Source organism: Passer montanus, unplaced genomic scaffold, assembly GCF_014805655.1.
Source record: "Passer montanus isolate IOZ18808 unplaced genomic scaffold, ASM1480565v1 scaffold41, whole genome shotgun sequence".
In the NCBI taxonomy this organism is placed as follows: Eukaryota; Metazoa; Chordata; class Aves; order Passeriformes; family Passeridae; genus Passer; species Passer montanus.
In genome coordinates, this window is record NW_024368930.1 from 7,309,194 (window position 1) to 7,330,553 (window position 21,360).

Genomic DNA, 21,360 nt, shown 5'->3' on the forward strand with positions numbered 1-21,360 from the left:
CTCCACCCACCCTCGGCCCAAGCCTGGACTCATGGGCAGGGTCTTGCCCGGACAGAGCCTCGGGGCTGGGCGGCCGCGGGGCTCCCCAGGAGCTTCCCGGGAAGCTGCGGTACTCGGCGGGCTGGGAGGGGGTGGGACACCGTGCCCCGCGCGGGGCTCGGCGGCCGCGGGGNGCGGGCGCTGCCGGGGCGGGCTCCATCCCTCCGGAAGTCTCTCCCGCTCCCTCCTTTCTCCTCCTTTCCCCCGACAACATGGCCGCGAAGTCGGACGGCGGCGGCGGCGGCCCGGCCGTGCTGCTGGAGAGCCCCGAGGGCGGCGGCGGGCGGCGGGAGGCGGGCGCGGAGCCCCCGGCGCGGCGGTACCGGCTGCGGGACGGCTGCTGGGTGTTCTGCGCGCTCCTCGTCTGCTTCGCGGACGGTGCCTCGGACCTGTGGCTGGCGGCCCATTACTACGTGCGGGGGCAGCGCTGGTGGTTCGGGCTGACGCTGCTCTTCGTGCTGCTGCCCTCGCTCGTGGTGCAGATGCTCAGCCTCAGGTGGTTCGTCTACGACTTCGCCGCCAGCACCAAGGACAGCGGCGGCGGCACCAAGGACAGCGGCCCCCGCGGCTGCTGCCGCCTCTGCGTCTGGCTGCTGCAGGGCCTGATCCACCTGCTGCAGCTGGGGCAGGTCTGGAGGTACGGGGGTACCGGGCAGGGGGGGTGCCCGGGGGGTGGGGGCACAGCGGGGATGGGGCGGCTGCAGGGCCTGATCCACCTGCTGAGGCTGTATGGCATGGGGCAGGTCTGGCTGTATGGGAGGCATGGGAGTACAGGGGGCGTGGGGGTGTCGGGGTGATAGGGATGCTGAGGGCATGGGGATGCTTCTGGGCCTGACACACCTGCTGCAGCTGGGGCAGGTCTGGAGGTGCGAGGGTACCTGGGGGTGAGGGTACAGGGGGCTGGGATGGGGCTGCTGCAGGGCCTGATCCATCTGCTAAAGCTCAGGCAGGCTGGAGGCACAGGGGGAGGGGGGCACACGGGGGTCACGGAGCCAGGCGGGGCCTGCAGGGAGCGGCACAGTGCAGCAGGGACATGGGTGGGGATAACAGCATGGAGACTTCAGGAGGGGTTGGCAAGGCATGGGGAAATGGGTGGGGATGAGAGGTGAAGCAGGGGCCCAGGCAGCTGGGGGAGGCACAGGGATCAGTGTCTCTGCAGCCCCAGAAAGATGGGTGATGGAGGAGAGCTCCCAGCCGTGGGCACAGGGGGTGTGGGTAGCAGCTGTGGGTGTGGGTAGGAGCTGTGGGTGTGGGTGAGGAGCCACAGCCCAGCTCGGTGCCACAGCCCTGCCATCCCTGCTTCCAGGTGCTGCTGGGCCTGCTGGGGACTTGCCTGGCCATGGCAGTGTGGTTCTGGGGGTGTGACGTGATTATGCTGGGCCCTGAACACCTCAGGCTCCTGTCCTGTATATGTGGGGTGGTGGGCAAGGAGGTGCTGGTGGTTCCCAGCCTGTCCAGGCTCTGCTGCTGCCCCATCCCAGTCCTGGGGACAGGCTGGTGTCATGGGCAGGGCGAGCAGCAGACAGACAGGCTGGGGGAGCTCAAGGCCCTTCATCCGCCTCTCTGCAGACCCCCCAGCTGCACAAGGTGATGTTTTCTTGGCACCTTCCTCCGCTGTGCCGCGGACCCAGCCCCGCGCCCTCCCAGCTGGGGAGGAGCCGGGCGCTGGCACCGAGCGCCTCTGGAGGAGCCGGTGCCGGGAGGGCAGACAAAGGCAGTGCCCGGAACAATGCCTGGAGCCGGCAGCACTCCCTGCTCGGGTTTCCATCCTGTTTCCCCTCCCGGGTGCTGTGGTAGAGGCTCTTTGCTCGTTCCCTGTTGGTGTCTGCATGTTCATTCCTGTGCTGCTCCTTCTGGGATGCTGCGGGTGTTTAACTTTGTTTGACAGTGCAGCGTGTGCCGTGCTCAGCACACCTGCCCTCCCCGTCCCCCTGACAACTCAGGCTACTCTGGCTGCAGGGTGGGTGCAAAACCTGCTTTGGTGGTGAGGGAGAGGACAGGAGCTCTCTGGCCCTGCCTGCAGCTGGCACGATCCTGACACACCTGATCCCGGCCCAGGCTGGAGCTGAGCTTTGCTCCTGGGGGTGTCAGTCCAGCTCCTGCATCGGCTGTGCCATGGAGACTCCTAAGCCAATTAAAGCGGTAGCTCTCAGCACTCACCCTCCAGGACATGCTGGTCTCAAGCAGCAGCTGAGGCTCTTTCTAATCTCTGGATTTGGGATTAGTTGGGGTGACCAGTTAAATGCAGTTTGTTAAACCCATTAGTGGGGTTGGATCCGGTGCAGGAGGATGAGGCAGTTAAAGAAGTGTTGGATAAATGCTGCAGGTGAAAGAAAGGATTTTCTCTGGTCAGAGCACTGTGTCCCTTGCCAAACATCTCTCCCTTCTTTATTTACCTGCTTCCTCCCTCACCTCTGCAGATGTCACCTCTACCAACCTCACTGCACAGTCCGAGCCCCACCTGTGATAAAGACCCCCAGTCCCCAAAAAGAAAGCTGCTTCCCACTGCAAAAGCTCTGAGCACTGGCTCTGTGGCTATCCCTAATTCAATCTGTTGAAGTTAGCTGTCATTGGTATGTTCATGGTGCACATGCACAAGCTCCATCACAGGTGGTTTCCAGAGATGCTACCGGTGGCATGGCCATGTGCCCGTGTGAGCAGCAGCAACAAGGGCCTGTCCCCAGCTGGTCCCACACCACCACTGTGCTTGTGGGCCATGCTTGGATGGTTTTGCAGCTCAGGAATTGTTATGCACTCACAAAGTCCCCAGTTCTTCACCAAAGCAGCTCTGCCTCCTGCCCAGAAGTGTGTCAGGGTTCCCTGCCACCTCCGTGGGCTGGCAGCTGGCCAGGGTGTGCTGCAGGTCCCACTGGGCTGGGGACAGCCCTATCAGTGCCTGTGTCTGTGTTAGCCCAGGGTCACCCATGGTTTGGCTGCCTGGAGTCACTGGGAACAAACCAACCATTCCCTCTCTTCCTGAAAGCCCCCATCAGCCTGTGACCCCCATCCTCTGCTGGCCTGGGGAGCCAGTGCCACCCCTCGGTCCTGGTGCCAGTCTGGTAGCAGTCCAGGAGGGCAAGGTCATCCTGGGTGGGCTCATGAGCTGGGACCTGCAGTTTCCCCAGCACTCTGCTCCATAGATCATTGCTCTGTCTGTGTGGGGCCAGGAGCCCTCCCAGCCCTGGGAGCACCCAGCTTTGGGGTGTCAGCTTGTCCTGCTGCAGGACCAGTGCTGGCAGTCCCCACCTGGCCCTGCTGCAAAGGACAAGGGGTTTTTAGGGCCAGACAAAGCCTTTCCCTGAGCAGAGGTGCCCTCAGGTCCTCCCATCTGCCCCGAGTAGCCAGGGCATCTCGGGGTGTGGGGCTGGAGGGACGGTGAGTGCGGTGACATGGGCACATGTGCAGCTCTCCCTGATGACCTGACTTGGTAGGATGTGTAAGGGATTAAAAGGGCTGTAACAGAGAAGCAATTTTCTCCTTGTTTAAATACAGGATTAAGGGATGAGATCCCAAATTATCTTCTAGGAAAATCACACTTCCTATTGCTCACTCTGGGACCAGAGGGTCCCTCATCCTTTTCCATCTGAGGATGATGATTAGGGGATTTGTTTGTAACCTCAGCTGGGCTTTTCTCCTCATTCATTTTTTCCAACATTTGAGAGCTGGTCTCAGTAGTTGGGAGTTGGGGGCAAACAGTGACACTGGTGACAAACCCAGCTGTAGTGGGGCTCTGACAAAACCAGTGCCCAACCAAGCCACCACCTTCCTGCCGCAGGGTTTTTGTTGGATCACTCTTTGCAATACAAAGGAGGGAGCAATTAGCCCTGAGAGCTCTCGCTGTCGGTTTCTGCCTCATCATCAGTTTTTTTGAAAATTAAATGATTTTTTTTCAAGTGATTGATTCTGTGTTTCCCGTGCAGCTGCCGTGGCGCGGGGCTGGGGAGTGCCCGCCGTGCTGGCAGCGCCGGGATCGCTCGCTGGGCTGAGACGCCACGGGATGATCAAATGCAGAACAAATAAGAATCAACATTTCATTCGGGAGAGTTGATGGGAGATGAAATCTCATTTTAATGAGACCTATGGAGCTGGCAGATAGAGGGATAATTGTGCCCTTGCTGAAAGCTGGGGAGGCCACGGGTCACTTGTTGAACAGTGCAGGACCCAGGGCTGGGGCTCTGTCGTGTGTGTGTGCGGGGGCTGCTCTGTGCCGTGGACAGTGGGATCACTGATGAGCCCAATTACCAAGACTAATTACAGGGACAGGATGAGGTCACCAGCTCCCAAGCCTGGTTCATGCATGGGCACCCTGGGGCAGCAGTGATGCCCTACAGCAGCCAGGGCTTGACGTTGCTTCCCCTGTTGTTTCCCCTATGTTGTGCCTTCCACCCCTGGGCTGCCCACTGGTTTGCTCCCCACCAGAGAGGAGGGTCCTTCACCAGGCCCTTCTGAGGGGCCGTGGCCCTGCTGGTGCCAAGTGGCAGCGCTGGCCTGGCTGCCATGAGCAGGTGGCACTGGGATGCAGATCTGCGCCAGGAGCCAGGAGCCAGGTGGCCACAGCCTCTCCCCACCCCAAGCAGTGAGGCACAGGCTGCAGCAAAGGCTAAAATTAGGTGCTGCCCCGGAGGTGGAGGTTAAAACGTCACTTTGACACCAGCACAGAGAAGCCGGTGGGGGCTGGGAGTGGGGCTGGCAGGGCAGAGCAGATGGCAGCAGGGTGTCCTGAGGGCTCGGTGGCCCCAGCTGATGGCCCTCACTGTGCTCTCAGGGCTGTGCAGCCCCAGGGGTGGGAGCACTCTGCTGTCCCTGCAGCGGGAGCAGGGCTGGCTCCTGCCTCCTCCTGCTGACGGATGAGCTGAAAGTGCTGCGATCAGGCTTTCTCCCATGCTCTGGGCTGATGGAGCTGTCTGGCAGCACATTCTGGAGCTGATGGAGAAGCCGTTGCTCTGCCAGAGGATTTTATTCTCTGGGAGGAATCTGTGGCCTGATGTCCTCCTGCTGCACCTGTTTTCCTCCTCACCCGGCTCCCTTCTCCTCCTGGCCAGCAGAGCCCTGGCCGTGGTGCAGGCAGGGCTGCCCGGGGAAGCCCTGCCTGGCCAGCCCCGCGTCCCCTCCCGTGGTGCCAGATCTGGCGCGGTGCCCTGGGGAGGGTCCCTGGTGGTGGTGACTCAGCCGGGCGTGCGTCGGTGCCACGCACACTCCACTGACCCCCAGCCGACGAGCAGATGGCCGGGGCCAGCGTGTGGCTGCACCCTCAGCCCTGCCAAGAGCCCAGGCAACGCCGGCATGAGCGCCAGGAGCTTCCTGTGGGCAGCACGGCACAACCAGCTGGTTCCTCCATCCTGGCCGGGGCAGGAGGAAGCAGGGTGGGCTCTGCGCCAGCTGGGACCAAAATATCCCTTTTGAGAAGCAGCCGGATGTGGTGCTGGGTTGGGGCAGCCTGGATCCATGGGTGGCTGGAAATGAAGCTGTGGATGGGATCCCTGGCTGGGGGAAGCCAGACCCTGCATGGGTGGTTAAGGATTGGGGTGATGGGTGGGTAGGCACTGTGTGGCTGGGTGGGCAGCGTGGTGATGGCCCAGGGCTCTGGGGTGCTGAGCTGGCTTTGCACAAGCTGCCCCCTCCCAAACTGGAGCCCTGGCCTGGGACAGGGATGCGTTCCTCATTGCTGCTGCCCTGCAGCTCCTGGCACACCAGGGGGCTTTCCATGGTCCCAAATGAGCATGGTCACCATGAGAGGTGAATGCTTTGACACCTCTGCCAATCCACAGGTTGGCGGAGGTGACAGGGCATTCCTGGTGTGGACAGAGTGGGGCTCGCTCACCCTTCTCCTGCCTCGCGCAGGTACCTCCGCACGCTGTACCTGGGGCTGCAGAGCCGCTGGCAGGCCGAGCACCGCCGCCGCCACTTCTACTGGCGCATGATGTTCGAGAGCGCCGACATCAGCATGCTGCGGCTGCTGGAGGCCTTCCTCAAGAGCGCGCCCCAGCTCGTGCTGCAGCTCAGCATCATGGTGCAGCAGAACTACATCGAGCCGCTGCAGGGTAAGGGACGGCGCGTGCAGGGACGGGGTGTGGGGAGGGACGTGCCTGGCTGCTGTGGGCTCTCATGGCTGCTCCCCACAGGACTCTCAGCCTCGGCCTCGCTGGTCTCGCTGGCCTGGATGATTGCGTCCTACCAGAAGGTGCTGCGGGACTCGCGGGAGGACAAGATGCCCATGTCCTACAAGGGCGCCGTGGTGCAGATCCTCTGGCACCTCTTCACCATCGCCGCTCGTGCCATCGCCTTTGCCCTCTTCGCCTCCGTGTTCCAGCTCTACTTCGGCATCTTCATCGTCACCCACTGGTGCATCATGACCTTCTGGATCATCCAGGGCGAGACGGATTTCTGCATGTCCAAGTGGGAGGAGATCATCTACAACATGGTGGTGGGCATCATCTACATCTTCTGCTGGTTCAACGTCAAGGAGGGCCGGAGCCGCTACCGCATGTGCATCTACTACATCATCACGCTGTCAGAGAACGCCGCCCTCACCATCCTCTGGTTCCTCTACTACGACCGCAAGGCCACCTCCGACTTCAACGCCTTAATCCTCGTCTGCGTGGTTAGCTCCAGCTTCGCCCTCGGCATCTTCTTCATGTTCATCTACTACTGCCTCTTGCACCCCAACGGCCCCATCTTCAGCCACCGCTCCGTGGGCTGCATCTTCCGCCAGGAGCCGCCGCCGGTGCCGGGCTCGCCCGTGGAAGCCGTCACCAGCCCGCCACGCTCGCTGCCGCGGACTACAGGGGGGGAGCGGGACGGGGCGCCGGGGGAGTGGGACAGCTGCGTGCCCGTCTTCCAGGTGAGACCCTGTGCCCCGCCGGCGCCGGCCGCCCGCGCCCCGCGGACAGAGGGGCCCGTCATCCGCATTGACCTGCCCAGGAAGAAGTACCCGGCCTGGGATGCCCACTTCATCGACCGGCGCCTGCGGAAGACCATCCTGGCGCTGGAGTACGCGTCGCCCACCACCCCCCGGCTGCAGTACCGCACCCCCGGCGCCCCGCAGGAGGTGCTGGAGTACGAGACCACCGTGTAGGCTGCGGGGCGTGAGGCTGCGGCGGGAGCGCCGGTGCCACCCGGGCCACCCCGTGTCTCCACAGCTGTCTGCCTTCCTTTGGGTTCGCCGGCGCTGCCGTGTCGCCATGCCAAGCATCTCGTGGGCGGTGGCCGGGGAGGTCTCTTGGTGCTATCCCCTCCCCGCGCTGCCTTCCCGCAGCCCAGACCCGTCCCACCCGACGGCGGCCGCCCCCGCGCCCTCCAGGGCTCGTCCTTGCCAAAATACCTCACCGGTGCCTGAGCCCAGGCGGTGGGTGCTGTGGCCCATATCAGGGGTGCAGGATGGGGACCGGGGGCACCTTGGGATGGGGCTGGCAGCTGCCGGGGGCACGGTGGGGCACGGTGGGGCACGGTGGGCAGCACACAGGAACACAGGTGCCCGTGCCACGGCAGAGCCGTGGGGGTGGAACATGGCTGCACTGGGGTGTGCATGGGGCTTGTGACCCCCGGGGAGCTGGGGCAGGGACAGCCGGGGTCCATCCAGTCCCTCCCATGTCTCCCACTTCCCCCACACCAACCCGAAGTGAGCCCTTCATATCCATCCTCAGTCCCCCAGGCTCAGGGTTGAGCCACGTCCCCAACTCCATGGGGTCTCCAATATCCTGTGGGGCGTAGGCCCTGGCCTGGGGGGGCCCCTTGTGGGTGGGCACGAACCTTGCACCCCTGGTTTGGAGCTGGGTCCCCAGCTGTGGCCAGGATGGCTGCACCCCATCCTCCCCCCATCCCCACAGGAACTGCTTCATCTCATTGGGTTTGTTTTCACCTGAATGGTGACGTTTTGTGTGACATTTTCTACCTCCGCTGGGGCCGGGGGTGGCAGGGCCTGGCTGGCACCACTGAGGGGTTTGTGCGGGGCCGCCGGCGTTCCCCGGATTCCCCAAAGTGGGATTCACCCCCAGCCGTTCTCCTCTCCTGGGCTGGCATCCCTTCCCACCCGGGAGCATTTCCATTCACTCCTTCATCAGCATCACCCCCTCCAGCTCCGCAGTGTAAACCTGAGCTGGGACCCTCCCTGCCCTGACCTCACCCTGTGTGCCCCCTGCCTGTCCCTGCCTGTCCCCAGTCCCTGCTCCTGCCTCCCCGGAGGCGTGGGGCTGCTCGGGCTCTGGGTTTGAATGTGTCCCTGGTCCTGCCCAGATCCAGCGGCCCCAGCGAGGGGCTGTGCTGAATGTACCCTGTGCCCCCCGGGCGGGACTGCCCCGGGTGTGTGTGTGTGTGTGTGTCTGTGTGTGTGTGTGTGTGTGTGTGCAGGGCCTGGCAGGGGTTTGCAGGGCAGGGGAGCTCTTGGACACCCCAGCCTTGTGCTGCCCCCCTTGCCCCCCACACCCACGGCCCCTGTGCCTTCCCTGCATCCCCTGTGCCCCCGCCACGGCTCCAAAGGGTTCCAGCCTCTGGCTGCCCCGAGCCACAGTGCCAAGCCCTGCCCGGGCCGGGAGCGTGGGCAGCACTGAGAGCCCCCCTGTGCCATGGGGCACCGTGTGAGGCACTAGAGGATGGGAGGAGTGGGATGGGAGAGCTGCACCTGGGAACGGCTGGGACGTGGGGTCCCTGAGGGCCAGTGTGGCTGCCCAGCCCTGTGACACGGCCGGGTGGGAGGGTGTGTGGTGGCAGTGGCGGTGGCATCACGTTGCTTTTGTTCCCCATTTCTTGCCAGCTGGGGTGACAGCAGGCTGGGCTGGCCGTCGCTGGGTTCACTGGTGCTAACTGGTGCTAACTGGAAGCCTTGGAAACCCTTTAGGAGGAGGGTGCAGAGCATGGCTGGGGCTGGGCAGTGGGCTGGGCCCCTGCCACCTGCACGGCTCCTCCACTGCCACCACGGCAGCCCTGGTGGTGTGTGCTGGTCATGCTGGGGCACTCCTGTGGTGTGTGCTGCTCGTGCTGGGGCAGCCCCGGCGTGGGGCAGCTCTGGGGTGGGGTCTCTTTTCCTCAGGGAAGGTGGGGGCAGCAGCCGGGGTACCAGGCTGTCCAGGGGCTCACTGCTGCAGGCATCAAGCAGTGTCACCGCAGCCCCCGAGCGGTGCCCAGGTTGGTGGCAGCTCCTCCCTGGGTCTGGCTCACAGAGGATCTGGGGATGGGCCATTTGGGGACTGTGTGCCAGCACGGGGTGGCTCCTCTGGGCTCCCCCTGCCCCTGTCCACCCCAGGGCAGAGATGCCATTTGTTCATACCCTTCACGCTGGGGTTTGTGTGGGGACCCCAGGGCCACGCTGGTGGGTCAGAGGGACACTTTTCTATGCACTCAAGCCACGGTACCCTCAGCCCTGGGCTGCTGTGGGCACAGGAGTCTGGCCACGTGTGGGGTTCGGGGGGACCCCTCAGTCTCACTCCTGCCCCAGGCCACCCCCCTGAACCCACCCACCCTGTGCCACAGCAGCAGCCAAACCCAGCGCCGGGTCCCCGTGACGAGGGACACGACCGGGGGCCAGCATGGGCACAGCTCCAGGGGTGCTCGAGCTCCCACTGGGGATGGCGGGGTTCTGGTCCCTGGGGGTGTCACCCAGGGGTGGCAGCAGGGCTGCTCCAGCTTCAGGGAGTGAGAGAAGTTCGTTCTGGCAGGGGCTGCCGCGGGGTCTCAGCCACCTCCCCGACCCCCCGGCGCTGGGACCCGGCGGCTGCTGTCACGTACTGTAAATACTCTGTGTGCCACCTTCTTCTCTGGGACCCTCGGCGTGGGCGGGGGCGAGCGGGAGGCCGGGGTCCGTCCCGAGACTTTTTTGTATACCACAAACTTTTTGTATATTTTTAATTTTGCTGCAACATGAGATATTAAATTCATTTCAATAAGCCCTGCCTGTGGGATCCTGTCCTTGTCGGCACCTCCAGCTCACAGCTGGGGCTCCAAAGCAGGGCAGGATGGTTCCTCTCTGTCCCGGACTGCTCGGGGACACCATTAGCAGAGCAGGGTGGCTGTAGCAGCGCTGCCTGCCTGGTGTCGGTGGCCCTGGCCGGTGCCAGTGTCCCTGGCGTGGTGGCCGGCAGGGAAGGGGTGCACAGGCAGGATGCGGCATCTCGGGGAGGAAGCTGCCGGACACGGCCACTGCCGGACCAGCCTCCTCCCTGCCCCCGCCGGAGGCCCCGATCCCCCGGGCAGCCCCCAGACTCACGGTGGGTTTAGACCCCATGGGCAGCTTGGGGACAGAGCTGGCTCAGCTGTGTGGGCTCCTGCCAGTGCTGCTCCCAGTGCCAGGGCCGTTCCCAGTGCCAGGGCCCCGCGTGAGCAGGGCAGGATGTGGGCAGCGAGGGCTGGGAGCCCCCAGGGCTGCCCCATGAGGACGGGGGTGATGTGGGGTCATAGGGAAGCAGAACCAGCCCCAGCCTCAGGAAAGAGCCCCGCAGAGAGGGGCAGGAGGGGCTGCTCCATAGCAGAGTCCCACAGGCACCATCAGCACCTGCTTTGGCCCCAGCACCTGCTCCAGTCCCACCTCAGCCCACTTCAGCCCCAGTCTGCCCAAATCCCAGCCCCAGCCTCGGTATAGGTGTGAACCCCAGCCCCAGCACCAGTCCAAGTCCCTGCTCCAGTCCCATCTCAGCCAACTTCAGCCCCTGCCTCTGCCCAGGTAACAGCTCAGCCCCTATCCCAGTCCTGTCCCAGCCCTGTCCCAGTCCCAGTGCCAGCCCAGTCCCAGTGTCAGTGCCAGCCCAGCCCAGCCCAGCCCAGTCCCAGCACCCCCCAGGAGAGGCAGGAACTCACATCCCGGCTATCCTGGTGGAGTTTCCGACACAGGAAAGCGCCGCGGCGCCGAGCGGGGCAGAGGGGGCGGCCGCAGCACCGCGTCCTGCCATGGACAGCGAGGCCAAGAAGGGGAAGAAGGTGCGTGGGGCTGGGGCCGGGGGCCGGAGGGGTGCCAGGAGGGTGGGAGCGGGTGAGATGCACAGGTTTGAGAGGCGCCGCACCCCTTCCACAGCACGGCGGGAGAAGGGGAGCCACGCAAATAGTGCCAAGAGCCAGCAGAGGCGCTCGGCTGTCGCCTCCCCTCGCCCCAGGTGCTGGGTGCCACGGACCCCGTGTGTGGGCACCAGGGTTGGGTGCCCGGTGCTGACCCGTGCCCGTGCCCGGTCCCCTGCCAGGGTTTCGTGTCGCCCATCAAGCGGCTGGTTTTCCCGAAGGCTGCGCGGAGGGCAGCGCTCCGCAGCAGCGTCTACCGGCGCCCGCTGCACTCCGTGCCCCTCTACCCCCCCGACTACCTGATCGACCCCCAGATCCTGCTGCACGACTACGTGGAGAAGGAAGTGAAGGTAAAGGGATCCCCAAAAGTGCCCGGGGTCACTGCTTGCTTGGGGTGGGGTTGAGAGCCATACACAGAGCGGCCAGAAGGGTCCGGGTCCCCTCCCTGCCCAGGCAAACACCCAGCGAAGAGGAGGGTGCGCGGCGGTACAGGGAGGACCCCCTAAGTGCAGGGTGTCCCTGAACCCCAGGTAGACGTGTCCTGACCTTGGGGCCATGGGCCGGGGGGAGGGTGCATGCCCCGACCTCCCCAAGCTGCCCTGGGCTTTCCCCCCCTCCAGTTTTTAGGTCATCTGACATGGGTGACATCGTCCCTGAACCCCTCCAGCCGGGATGAGGTGCTGCAGCTGCTGGACACGGCCAGGGTAAGAGGGGTCCCCCCTCCCCGGAGGGTGGGCACGGGGTACCCCCCACTGCCGGGTGCCCCACGCGCCCCCCGCGCTCTGTCCCTGCAGCAGCTGAAGGAGCTGCCGCTGCAGACCACGCCGGAGCAGGACAGCATCCTCAGCCTCTCGGCGCGCTGCCTGCTGCTCACCTGGCGCGACAACGAGGAGCTGATCCTGCGAATCCCCACGCACGAGATCGCGGCGGCCTCCTACCTGCGCGACGATGCCCTGCACCTCCTCATCCTCAAAACCGGTGCGGGGGTCCGGCCGGGGGCCACCAGCCGAGGCGCAGCCGGCCCCGAGGGGCTGGGAGGGGCTGGAGCACGGGGAGTGATGGGTGTCAGAGTCTAGCAGGGCAGCAAAATCTGCGTTGTCCCTGTCTTGGTGTGCCCCATCCTCTCCTACACAGAGTCCCGGAGGAGTGTCCCCAACCCACTGGGGACTCCCACACCCCCATCCCTCTGCACACCTCGGGGCTGGTGGGACAGGAGGCCGGGGCAGGGGCTGGGACCAGGCAGGGTGGGCAGCGCAGCCCCCGCCCTGACGCCCTGGCTGTTCCCGCTCCCCCAGGCCTGGGAGTGGACCCGGTCCCCGCCGGGGCGCACCCCGAGGCGGTCCCGCCCGGCTTGCCGGAGGCGTTTCCCGCAGAGAAGCGAGCGGGGGGCTCGTGGCCGGAGGGGCGGCTGGGGGGCCCGATGGAGCGGCGGCACACGATCTGCAGCCTGGACTGGCGGGCGGCGCGGGGCGGGCAGGAGGCCCGGCAGGGCGGCAGCCTGGAGCGGCGGCGGGGCGGCAGCTGGGAGCGAGGCACCGGCTTCGGCAGCTGGGAGCGGCGGCACGCCGGGAGCAACCCCCTGGACCCCCAGGAGCCCTGCCCGGACGCTTACTCCAACCTCGTTATCCTCGCCGTGCCCAACAGGGTGAGCGGTGCCCGCGTGTGCCAGCCTCCGGCCGCTCGCCCGCCCACCGGCGCTCACTGCCCGCTCCCTTCCCGCTGCAGGATGCTGGGGAGGAGTCCTGCGCGCTCATCTGCCAGGTGTTCCAGATCATCTACGGCGACCAGAGCATCGAGTGCGTGGACAGAGCCGGGTACCACTACACCTCCACGCCCACACGGCCCTGGCTCTCCAGCAGGAGTGAGTGGCTGAGGACAGCAGTGGGAACATCAAGAGGGGTGTCATGGGGCTGACGGGTGGGGGTGCACAGACACATCGCGGGGGGTTTGTATCTGCTATGAGCTCTCAGCTCTCCCTCCCCAGGCGAGAGCTGCCGCACAGATGGGACATACGGCTACGATGCTGACTACAGCTGCTGCAGCTCCTTGTGAGTCTGGCTCCCCCAGGGTGCCCTTGGGCTGGGGTGGGTCCCACCGGACCCCCAGGGTGCCCTGGGTGGGTACCCCTGCCCTTGGTTGGGTGCCAGTCCCCACTGCAGTGATGCCCCAGCCCTACCTGGTGGTGGGTGCTGTGCAGTGGGTGGGGGCAGCTGGGCACACGAGGGGTGCAGGGACCCACTGACCCGTGTCCTCCCACAGCAATGGCTCCCACGAGACCTTTGAAGCCTATTACAGCGGCACCTCCTCGCCCTCCTTCCACCGCTCCCACCACAGCCTGGCCACCGCTTGCAGTGGCAGTGACCAGAGCAGCGCAGGGCTGGAGCAGCTGCAGGACTACATGGTGACGGTGAGGCCACAGGGGTGGGCACAGGGACAAGCAGCAGGCCGGCAGCGCCAGCAGCTGGGGCAGGGGAGGAGGCAGGTCTGGGCTCCCTGTGCCAGAGAGCAGCAGCAGGACACAGGGTGGGGGGCTGGGGGCTGTGTGCTGCTGGTGTCCCCAAGCCAAAGCCATCCCTGTGTCACCGCAGCTGCGCAACAAGCTGTCACCACAGGAGATCCAGCAGTTTGCCATCCTGCTCCGCGAGTACCGGCTGGGCACGCCGGTGCAGGAATACTGCACTGAGCTGCTGCGCCTCTACGGGGACCGCAGGAAGTTCCTCCTCCTGGGTGAGTGTCTGCAGCCTCCCTGTGTCACTGTGTCACCTGGTGATGTCTGTGCATCCCTTGGGGACATGGGGCTGGCCCTGGGTGTGCTATCAGGATCCTGTCACTGGGGGCAGGATGGGACAAACCAGTAGGGCTGGCATTGCCCACCTGGGCAACCTCCCGAGGCTTAGGGTGCCTTTGGCAGGAATGAGGCCCTTCATCCCCGACCAAGACATCGGGTACTTTGAGACCTTCCTGGAGAGCATCGGGATCCGGGAGGGCGGGATCCTCACCGACAGCTTCGGCCGCATCAAGCGCAGCATGAGCAACACGTCGGCCTCGGCCGTGCGCAGCTACGACAGCTGGTCCCTGCGCTCCGAGTCCGAGTCCTTCAACCGCATGATCACGGACATCACCCACGACATCGAGGCGCTGGCACGGGATGAGGAAGAGGAGGACGAGGAGGAGGAAGAGGACAACTACCTGTGAGCCAGCGGCAAAACCCAGCTCCTCTCCCTGCTCGCTGATGTGGTGCTGCACCTCCAGCACCAGGCTCTGCGGGTGCCCAGCTCTGCCACAGAACCAGGGAGGGTGAATTTGTCACTGTGGGAGGGGACAGGCCTCTGCACTGCCCTGTCAGCTCTTGTCAAGGCTGTGGGAATCACAGGGCAGCTGCGGCTGTGGGGGAGACACATGTGCTGTAATTTGTGCAGATTTCAATTAAATGCTGGGGCTGGGAGCAGAGCAGGTTGTGCCCTGGGAAAGGCCCTGCCAGAGTGCAGGGGTTGCTGTGGTGTGGGGGTGAGCTGGGGCAGGGGGCTGCTGGCAGGGCACTTGCCCACTCCAGTGTCACATGGAGGTCACCACCACTGCCAGGGTGCTGCCGGCTGTTCCTGGCTGGCTCCAGGGGATGCTCAGAGCAATGGAGGGGGTCAGCAAGAATGTGCTGGGAGAGGAAAGGGCTGGTGGCCGCAGCTGGCCGCTACTGCCTGCGACGCTTGTGCGACGCTCGTCCGGCCGCGGCTGCGGCTGTTTCACAAAGGGAAGTTCCTGCCCCGGGGCCCGGCTTCCTGCGGGCCCGCCCGGCAGCCGCTCCGCCGCCGGGGCAGGGCCGCGCTCCCGCCGCCCCGTGGACCTCGGGGCTGTTCCCCGGCCGCCGTCCCCGTCCGATTCCCCCTGGCCACTGTACCCCAATATCCCGCAGCTGCTGGCCCTTGGCTGATGGCCCCGAGCCAACATTCCCTAGCCCAATGTCCCTTGGTGGGGACTACGGGACGGCGCTGCAGCCCAGGGCGGTGTGTGGGCAGCAGACGCTGGAGCTACCAGAGCAACTTATTTTTTCTACAAAAAAATTTACATATGCAAACCCTCAAGAGGCGTGACCCTCTCCCACCCTGGCTGCTTCCCCTGAACCCGAGCAGCCCGTGGTCAGGGTCACACAGAGCCCTGGGTCCCCTTGCTGATGCTGCCTCCATCCCGAATTCGGGGGTTGTCCGGGCAATCCAGAGGAAAGGCTGGAACACTGCGGGGCTGGGTAGGGAGCGAGAGGAGCTTTGGCACGGGAATACCAGGGCCAGCAGGGACACCACAAAGCCCAGGGACACCCGGACCTCTCTGAGCTGTGCTTCACAAAGCCAGCCCCATGTACCCCGGTGTGCCCGGGACCCCCTCATGTCCTGCTCCCCACCACGGATGCTCACGGCTTTCTTTTCTGTTCCTGGGGACACAAACCCAGGCTGACGCCGTGTCCCGTGCTCCCCCGGTGCCCCCACCCATCACGGCCCTGCACCAGGCGGGGAAACATCCTGGGGGTGCTCTGGGGACCCAAACCCGCCCGGTGTCCCGGGGACGGCAGACGGACAGACGGGCTCTGGCACCCGTCGGGGGTCGCTGAGGGCTGTGGGGTCGCGCAGGGCTGGGATGTCCGTGCGGTTCGTGGGACGGTGTCTCCGCTCCCAGCCCGGCGCGGGGGGCACCGGCCGCACCCGCCCCGTCGGAGCCGGGGGCGTGGCCGTACCGGGAGGGGCGTGGCCGCACCGGGAGGGGCGTGGCCGCACCGGGCAGGCGGCGGGAGAGCGGCCGGGCAGGGCGGAGCGGCGGCGGCAGCGCGGGCTCCGGACGGGGACAGGGAGCGGGAGCGGCGGCAGGGACGTGGCCCAGGGCGGCAGCGAGGGTGAGAGCTCCGGGATGCGAGGCGTGCGCGGAGCCCCGAGGGCGGCGGGGCAGCCCCGGCAGCCCGGCGGGTCCCACCTCGCGCCGCGCCGGTCCGGTCAGAGCGGCGGAGCCCGGGTGGCCGGGATGAGGCGATGGCCGGGAGTTTCACGGGTCCGGGTGAAGCCCCGGCCGGGCGCAGTGCAGCTCCCATGAGCGGGTCGCTGCCGGGGGCTTTGCAGGGCTGCCGGGGACAAGGCACGGGCGAGGGCGGCAGGGGCAGGGGGCTGCGGGCAGCCTTGCTCCGGGGACGAAGGCACCCTCATCCCACCTGGTTCTCATGGCTGGGGACACGGCATGAGCCCTGGGACCTGGCTCTCTAGGGTGGGACACACCAGGAATGCCAGCTATGCCACAGGAGCCCGTGGGAATGACCCTTGGACCGCCAGGGGTGTTCGTGCTCTGTAGGGCTGGATGCGCTGAGAGGGACGGGAACAGCAAATACCTGCAGTGGTGATGGTGTGAGCCACGTCTGAGTTTAAACTGGGCACCATGAGGGTTTGCCAGGATGGATCTGGCACAGCCCCCAGCCTGTGCCAGTGAGGGTGATGAGCTCTCGTGGCTGTGCTGCTCCTGCTCTGCCCTCGGGAGCAAGGCTGACCCAGGCTTTGGAAAGACAGGGAATGACCATGGGGTGTTGTGGAGGTGACAGTGATGTTCCTCAAAAGCTGTGCTGTGCACATCGAGGGTTCAGCCCTGAGCTTCCTCCTTCACTGCCACCACCAGCACCTTCTGCTTTCTCTGCGCCCAGGTCTCCCTGGCCAAGGGAAGTACATTTGCAAGGGGTTTACCACTCTTGCTGCTTCTTGCAGCTTTCTTTTCCACTAAATTTCTTGGCGTGCTGGAGAAGTTGAGCATTTGCTCAACTGGCTGTTTGGGGCAGCTCCCACCCAGCAGAGATCAGGGGAGCACAGTGTGGAGTGCTGACCTATGGTGATGGGGGGCCATGGGCACTGGGGGTGCTGTGTGGGGACCCCCAAGCTGCAGCAAAGCTCACTGTGATCAGGACCCCTCTTTGCAGAGGATGCTGAGCGTGACTCTCTGCTGCCGTGGTGCCCAGTGCCTGCACCCTGTCCTGCATGCCCCAAGGGCAGGAAGCTGCTCCATGGCTGCTGCTGTTGTGTCCCCAAACTTCACCTCCTGTGACATCTCCAGGAGATCCCTTTCCCTCTGGAGTGTCACGGGGCACCCCAGCACCCTGAAGCTGTGGGAGGATCAGAGTTTGTCTGTCACAGCAGAGCACTGGGGTGGGCACTGGGGCCCTGTGCTGGGTGGGAGCTGATGGGAACAGGGCTGGACTGGGGCTGGAGCGGGGTTTTCACCTCTGTTGCAATGGCCTCACTTCCCCTTCCTTGGCTGCAGCATGGGTTGCGTGAGGTCAAAGGAAGCTGGTGCCCAAGAGAAGATAAAAACTGCTCCTGACCCTGATCCTGGCCCCACCATCCAGCAGGGCCACTATGTGAGGGACCCCACAGCCACCAACAAGAGGGTGAGTGAGAGAGATTTCAGGGCTGAGCTGTCACAGGGGGTTCAGCCCCTCTCCTCAGCAGTGCCACCAGCACTGAGAGTGGAGCCAGCTGAGGGCACTGGCAGTGCCTGTGCCCCGGGACAGGGACTTGGCTATGGGGTGGGAGCCCCGGCCACACTGAGACAAGCACAGAGTGGACCTGATGGGAATCCAGGAATTATAGAGAAAGGGAGAGAAAAAGGAAGGTGTTGGGAGGGGGTAGAGATGCTGCTGCTGGGCGGGCTGTCGTGTCAGGTGGTGCTGGTGCTGCCCTTCGGGTGCCCCCCTGCTCCTGCCATTGCCCTTGGGCCAAGACCCCCCATGGGAAACGGGTCTCTGCCATCTGTGATGTCACTCTGTGGTTTTGTTGCCCTTTCCAGAACAATAGTGTCCCCAGCACGGCTGTGCCCCTGCCCGAGGATGGTAGGTACAAGGGGGCTGCAAGTGGGTGCGGGGGGCTGGAGTGTGTGGGGGCAGCGTGGCCAGATCCTCTCTGACCTCGGGGTGAGCACTGCCAGTCCTGGAGGGGTGGGAGCTCTGGGCTCCCCTGAAGGGCCAGGCGTGACTCGATGAAGATGGAGGTGCTGGGTACTGTGGGGGTCCTGGCCAATGTCCTGGCCAGTGTTCATGGCAGGAGTGGCCGGGCACCCCATCCCAGCATGAGGAGGGGTGCCCAGGAGCTCCCTCGCTGCAGGCCTGGGGGACAGCCTGGTGCTGGCACTCTATGACTACGAGGCCATCAACGCTGGGGACCTCAGCTTCCAGAAGGGCGAGCGGATGAAGGTCCTGGAGAAGTAAGTGCTGCTGCCAGACCCCTGTCCAGGATCTCCTGATGCCTTGTGTGGCCCTGTTGGGATTTTTTTCTGGAATCTGCCCTGGATGAGCTGCTGGTGCTCAGGTCCAGCTATCAGGAGCCAAGCCAAAGCCACTTGTGTCACAGGTCAGGGGAATGGTGGCAAGCACGCTCGCTGGTGACAGGACGTGAAGGCTTCATCCCCAGCAACTACGTTGCCCAAGACAACTCGCTGGAGACAGAGGAGTGAGTCCATCCCCGTGTGCCAGATCCTGGCCCCATGCTGTCCCACACCTCCCCAGTGCCACTGTCCCTGCTCCTGCCTCATGTCCTGCCCCAGCCCTGCCCCACTCCAGCGCTCCTTGGTTCACTTGGCTCTGCTGCAGGTGGTTTTTCAGGAACATCAGCAGGAAGGACGCGGAGCGGCAGCTCCTTGGCCCAGGGAACATGATTGGCTCCTTCATGATAAGGGACAGCGAGACAACAAAAGGTGTGGAGGGGTGTCCACAGCGCCGTGGTGGGGAACAGCTGCCCAAAGGGCTTCCCTCATCCACCCTTGCCTGGAAGAGGAGCTCCCTCCCAGCCCTGGGGATCTGCTGTGCTGCAGGGAGGGACTGGGGGGCCATGCTCCGGCTGGAAGTGCCCCTGCAGTACCCACGGTGCTGCCCACATGTCTGAATCCCACGGGATGTGTCCCTTTGAGGCTGCTGTGGCTGTTTGGGGTGCAGGTAGCTGGGCTGGGGCTGAAGGGATGCTGGCAGCACGGTGGGGTGGGTGCTGCTGGGCGATGGCTCAGTGCACCCAGGACGGCAGGAAAGCAGGAATGTGCTCCCGTGGGAGCTGCCAGCTCAGCCCTCCCTGCGCAGGCTCCTACTCGCTCTCGGTGCGGGACGGGGACGAGCTGCGGGGCGGGGCAGTGAAGCATTACAAGATCCGCACTCTGGACGGCGGCGGCTTCTACATCTCCCCACGAAACAACTTCAGCACGCTGCAGGAGCTGGTCCAGCACTACAAGGGTGAGCCCTGGGGTGCCCGGCTCCCCTTCCCAAATGGGGCTTTGTCCCTGAGCCAAGCAGCCGGGCAGCTGGGGGTGTGCAGAGGCTGAGGGGCTCCTGCCCATCACCCCTGGGCTCTGACTGCGACATGCAGTGCCTTCCAGACCTTCCCCTGTTGCCTGCTGGCTGTCACAGCTGTGCTGCTGGTGTCCCTGAACACCCACAGTGGCCAGAACTCCCCCTTGGAGCACGGTGTGGCCAGTGGGACAGGCAGGCTGATGGCCCTGGGTGCTCTCCTCAGGTCAGAGCGATGGGCTGTGCCAGAAGCTCACCCACCCCTGCCGTGTACCCAAACCACAGAAGCCCTGGGAGAAAGATGCCTGGGAGATCCCTCGGGAGTCCCTGAGCCTGGAGAGGAAGCTGGGAGCTGGGCAGTTTGGAGAAGTGTGGATGGGTGAGAGTGAGGGGGAGGTGGCTGGGAGGATGATGAAGAGGATGGTGAAGGAGGAAGGGTGAGGGGTGTGTGAGAAGCTAAAGGGATGGGGCTGGGCATGTGGGGACAGCCCTGGGCTGTGTGTGGTCTCCAACCTTCCCGAGGGATGGTGGGGTGGAAAAGACAGGGAGGGAGTGACCTGAGGGAGAGAAGCAGAGGGACATGGAGGTGACCCTGCCTTAATGCAGGGGCTGGGTGGGGCTGGGCATGTGGGGACAGCCCTGGGCTGTGTGTGGTCTCCAACCTTCCCACAGCAGCTCAGCAGGGCTGGGACTTTGGCTCCAAAGCCCAGTGCTCCCAGAGCAGTGTAGGAATGATCTGTTGTGGCACCCCCAGCTACCTACAACAAGCACACCAAGGTGGCAGTGAAGACCATGAAGCCGGGCAGCATGTCCGTGGAAGCCTTCCTGCAGGAGGCAAACCTGATGAAGACGCTGCAGCACGACAAGCTGGTGAAGCTGCATGCAGTGGTCACCAGGGAGGAGCCCATCTTCATCATCACCGAATTCATGGAGAAAGGTCAATCTGCATCCTGAGGGATGTCTGTAGGCACTCAGGTTCCCTGGGATGGTGCAGGATCAATCCTTTCCACATCCCCAGGCTCTGCTGTGGGCTCTGCACCAGCTCCCAGGACTCTGGGAGCAGCTCTGGCTCCTGCCACAGCTCCAGGGCAGGTGCTGGGAGGGGGGATGTGGTGACACCACTGGGAGAGGAGGGACACCTAAGAGGGGGCAGAGGAGTACAAGCACTCTGCAAGGCAGGAGGGAGCCTGCAGAGGTGCTCCCCCCTCGGCCTACCCATGGGAGTGGGATCAAGTGTGTGTCCAGAGCCTCCTTGTGCTGCTTGGCTCCTGAGGACCCTGTGCCACCCTAAGGGTGGGTGCAGGCTCAAGCCAAACCAACAGCCCTGGCACCTTTCCCTGTCTGCAGGGAGCTTGCTGGATTTCCTGAAGAGCAATGAGGGGAACAAGCTGCCACTCCCAAAGCTGATTGACTTCTCTGCCCAGGTGAGGAAGGAGCAGACCTTCCCTAGCTCTGAGTGCCCCTTTCAGTCCCCCTGAAAAGCGTGAGTGAGGAGCCTGAGAACTTACCTGGAGCTTGTGCAGGGCCAGCCAGGAGCCTGGTCTGAGCAGTGCTGGAGATGCAGTGAGGTTTTCCTGTGGGCAGCCACTGCCTGCTCACCATCCCCATCCCGCTGACCTCACAGGAGCAGGGCTGTGTGAAAGGAGAAGTGGCAGCTTCCCCCTCACCACGCCAGTGTCTGCAGCACTCAGCTAGCCCACCTGCACCTGAGCAGTGCACAGCAGAGCTGCACAGGTGCTGGAGAGGACTGGCTGTGCTTCCATGTCTGCCACGGTTCCTGTAGCCCTCACAGCCCATGGGAGACTCTGCTTTGTGGAGAAAGTGGCACTGAGGATGGGGCTTGTTTCCACAGCTCACATTTGCACAGCCCTGGAATGGGCTGGTGCTGGTTGGTGTGCCCAACCAAGCCCAGGGCAATGTTATCAATTTCTATAATTGATAACTATTGATACTGGTAACTATAATTTCTGATTTGCTGTGACAGTTGCCTGCAAACTTTACCTGCAAACTTGGCCAAAGCCCCACAAATGCAGCATGGCCACACACCCAGCTCA

At 64.4% G+C, this 21,360-nt stretch overlaps 3 protein-coding genes across 4 annotated transcripts in view; all 3 read left to right on the forward strand.

Annotated features, from left to right (window-relative positions):
- The first annotated feature begins 251 nt into the window (after window positions 1-251).
- Window positions 252-9,917, forward strand: XKR7 (XK related 7). Its single transcript, XM_039719458.1, has 3 exons — window positions 252-676; window positions 5,881-6,080; window positions 6,162-9,917. The coding sequence occupies exons 1-3, from the start codon at window positions 252-254 to the stop codon at window positions 7,112-7,114; spliced, it is 1,578 nt and encodes a 525-aa protein (XP_039575392.1). The 3' UTR covers window positions 7,115-9,917.
- A 908-nt stretch (window positions 9,918-10,825) lies between these two features.
- Window positions 10,826-14,462, forward strand: CCM2L (CCM2 like scaffold protein). Of its 2 annotated transcripts, none has more exons than XM_039719198.1 (10): window positions 10,826-10,944; window positions 11,202-11,369; window positions 11,640-11,723; window positions 11,814-11,997; window positions 12,315-12,664; window positions 12,745-12,880; window positions 13,004-13,067; window positions 13,279-13,426; window positions 13,608-13,746; window positions 13,931-14,462. In XM_039719198.1, exons 1-10 carry the CDS (start codon window positions 10,915-10,917, stop codon window positions 14,212-14,214), a joined length of 1,587 nt encoding a protein of 528 aa, XP_039575132.1. In that variant the 5' UTR covers window positions 10,826-10,914; the 3' UTR covers window positions 14,215-14,462. The 2 variants fall into 2 exon arrangements, with proteins under 2 accessions (XP_039575132.1, XP_039575133.1); XM_039719199.1 differs by having other exon boundaries at window positions 11,838-11,997.
- A 1,361-nt stretch (window positions 14,463-15,823) lies between these two features.
- Window positions 15,824-21,360, forward strand: part of HCK (HCK proto-oncogene, Src family tyrosine kinase) — a 9,844-nt gene continuing 4,307 nt past the window's right edge. Inside the window, exons 1-10 of the mRNA XM_039719200.1 lie at window positions 15,824-15,898; window positions 17,299-17,425; window positions 17,824-17,866; window positions 18,138-18,237; window positions 18,384-18,482; window positions 18,623-18,726; window positions 19,103-19,252; window positions 19,533-19,685; window positions 20,061-20,243; window positions 20,654-20,730. Of these exons, the coding sequence (XP_039575134.1) occupies window positions 17,300-17,425; window positions 17,824-17,866; window positions 18,138-18,237; window positions 18,384-18,482; window positions 18,623-18,726; window positions 19,103-19,252; window positions 19,533-19,685; window positions 20,061-20,243; window positions 20,654-20,730 (1,035 nt within the window). The 5' untranslated portion in view covers window positions 15,824-15,898; window position 17,299. The remainder of the gene's footprint in view (window positions 15,899-17,298; window positions 17,426-17,823; window positions 17,867-18,137; window positions 18,238-18,383; window positions 18,483-18,622; window positions 18,727-19,102; window positions 19,253-19,532; window positions 19,686-20,060; window positions 20,244-20,653; window positions 20,731-21,360) is intronic.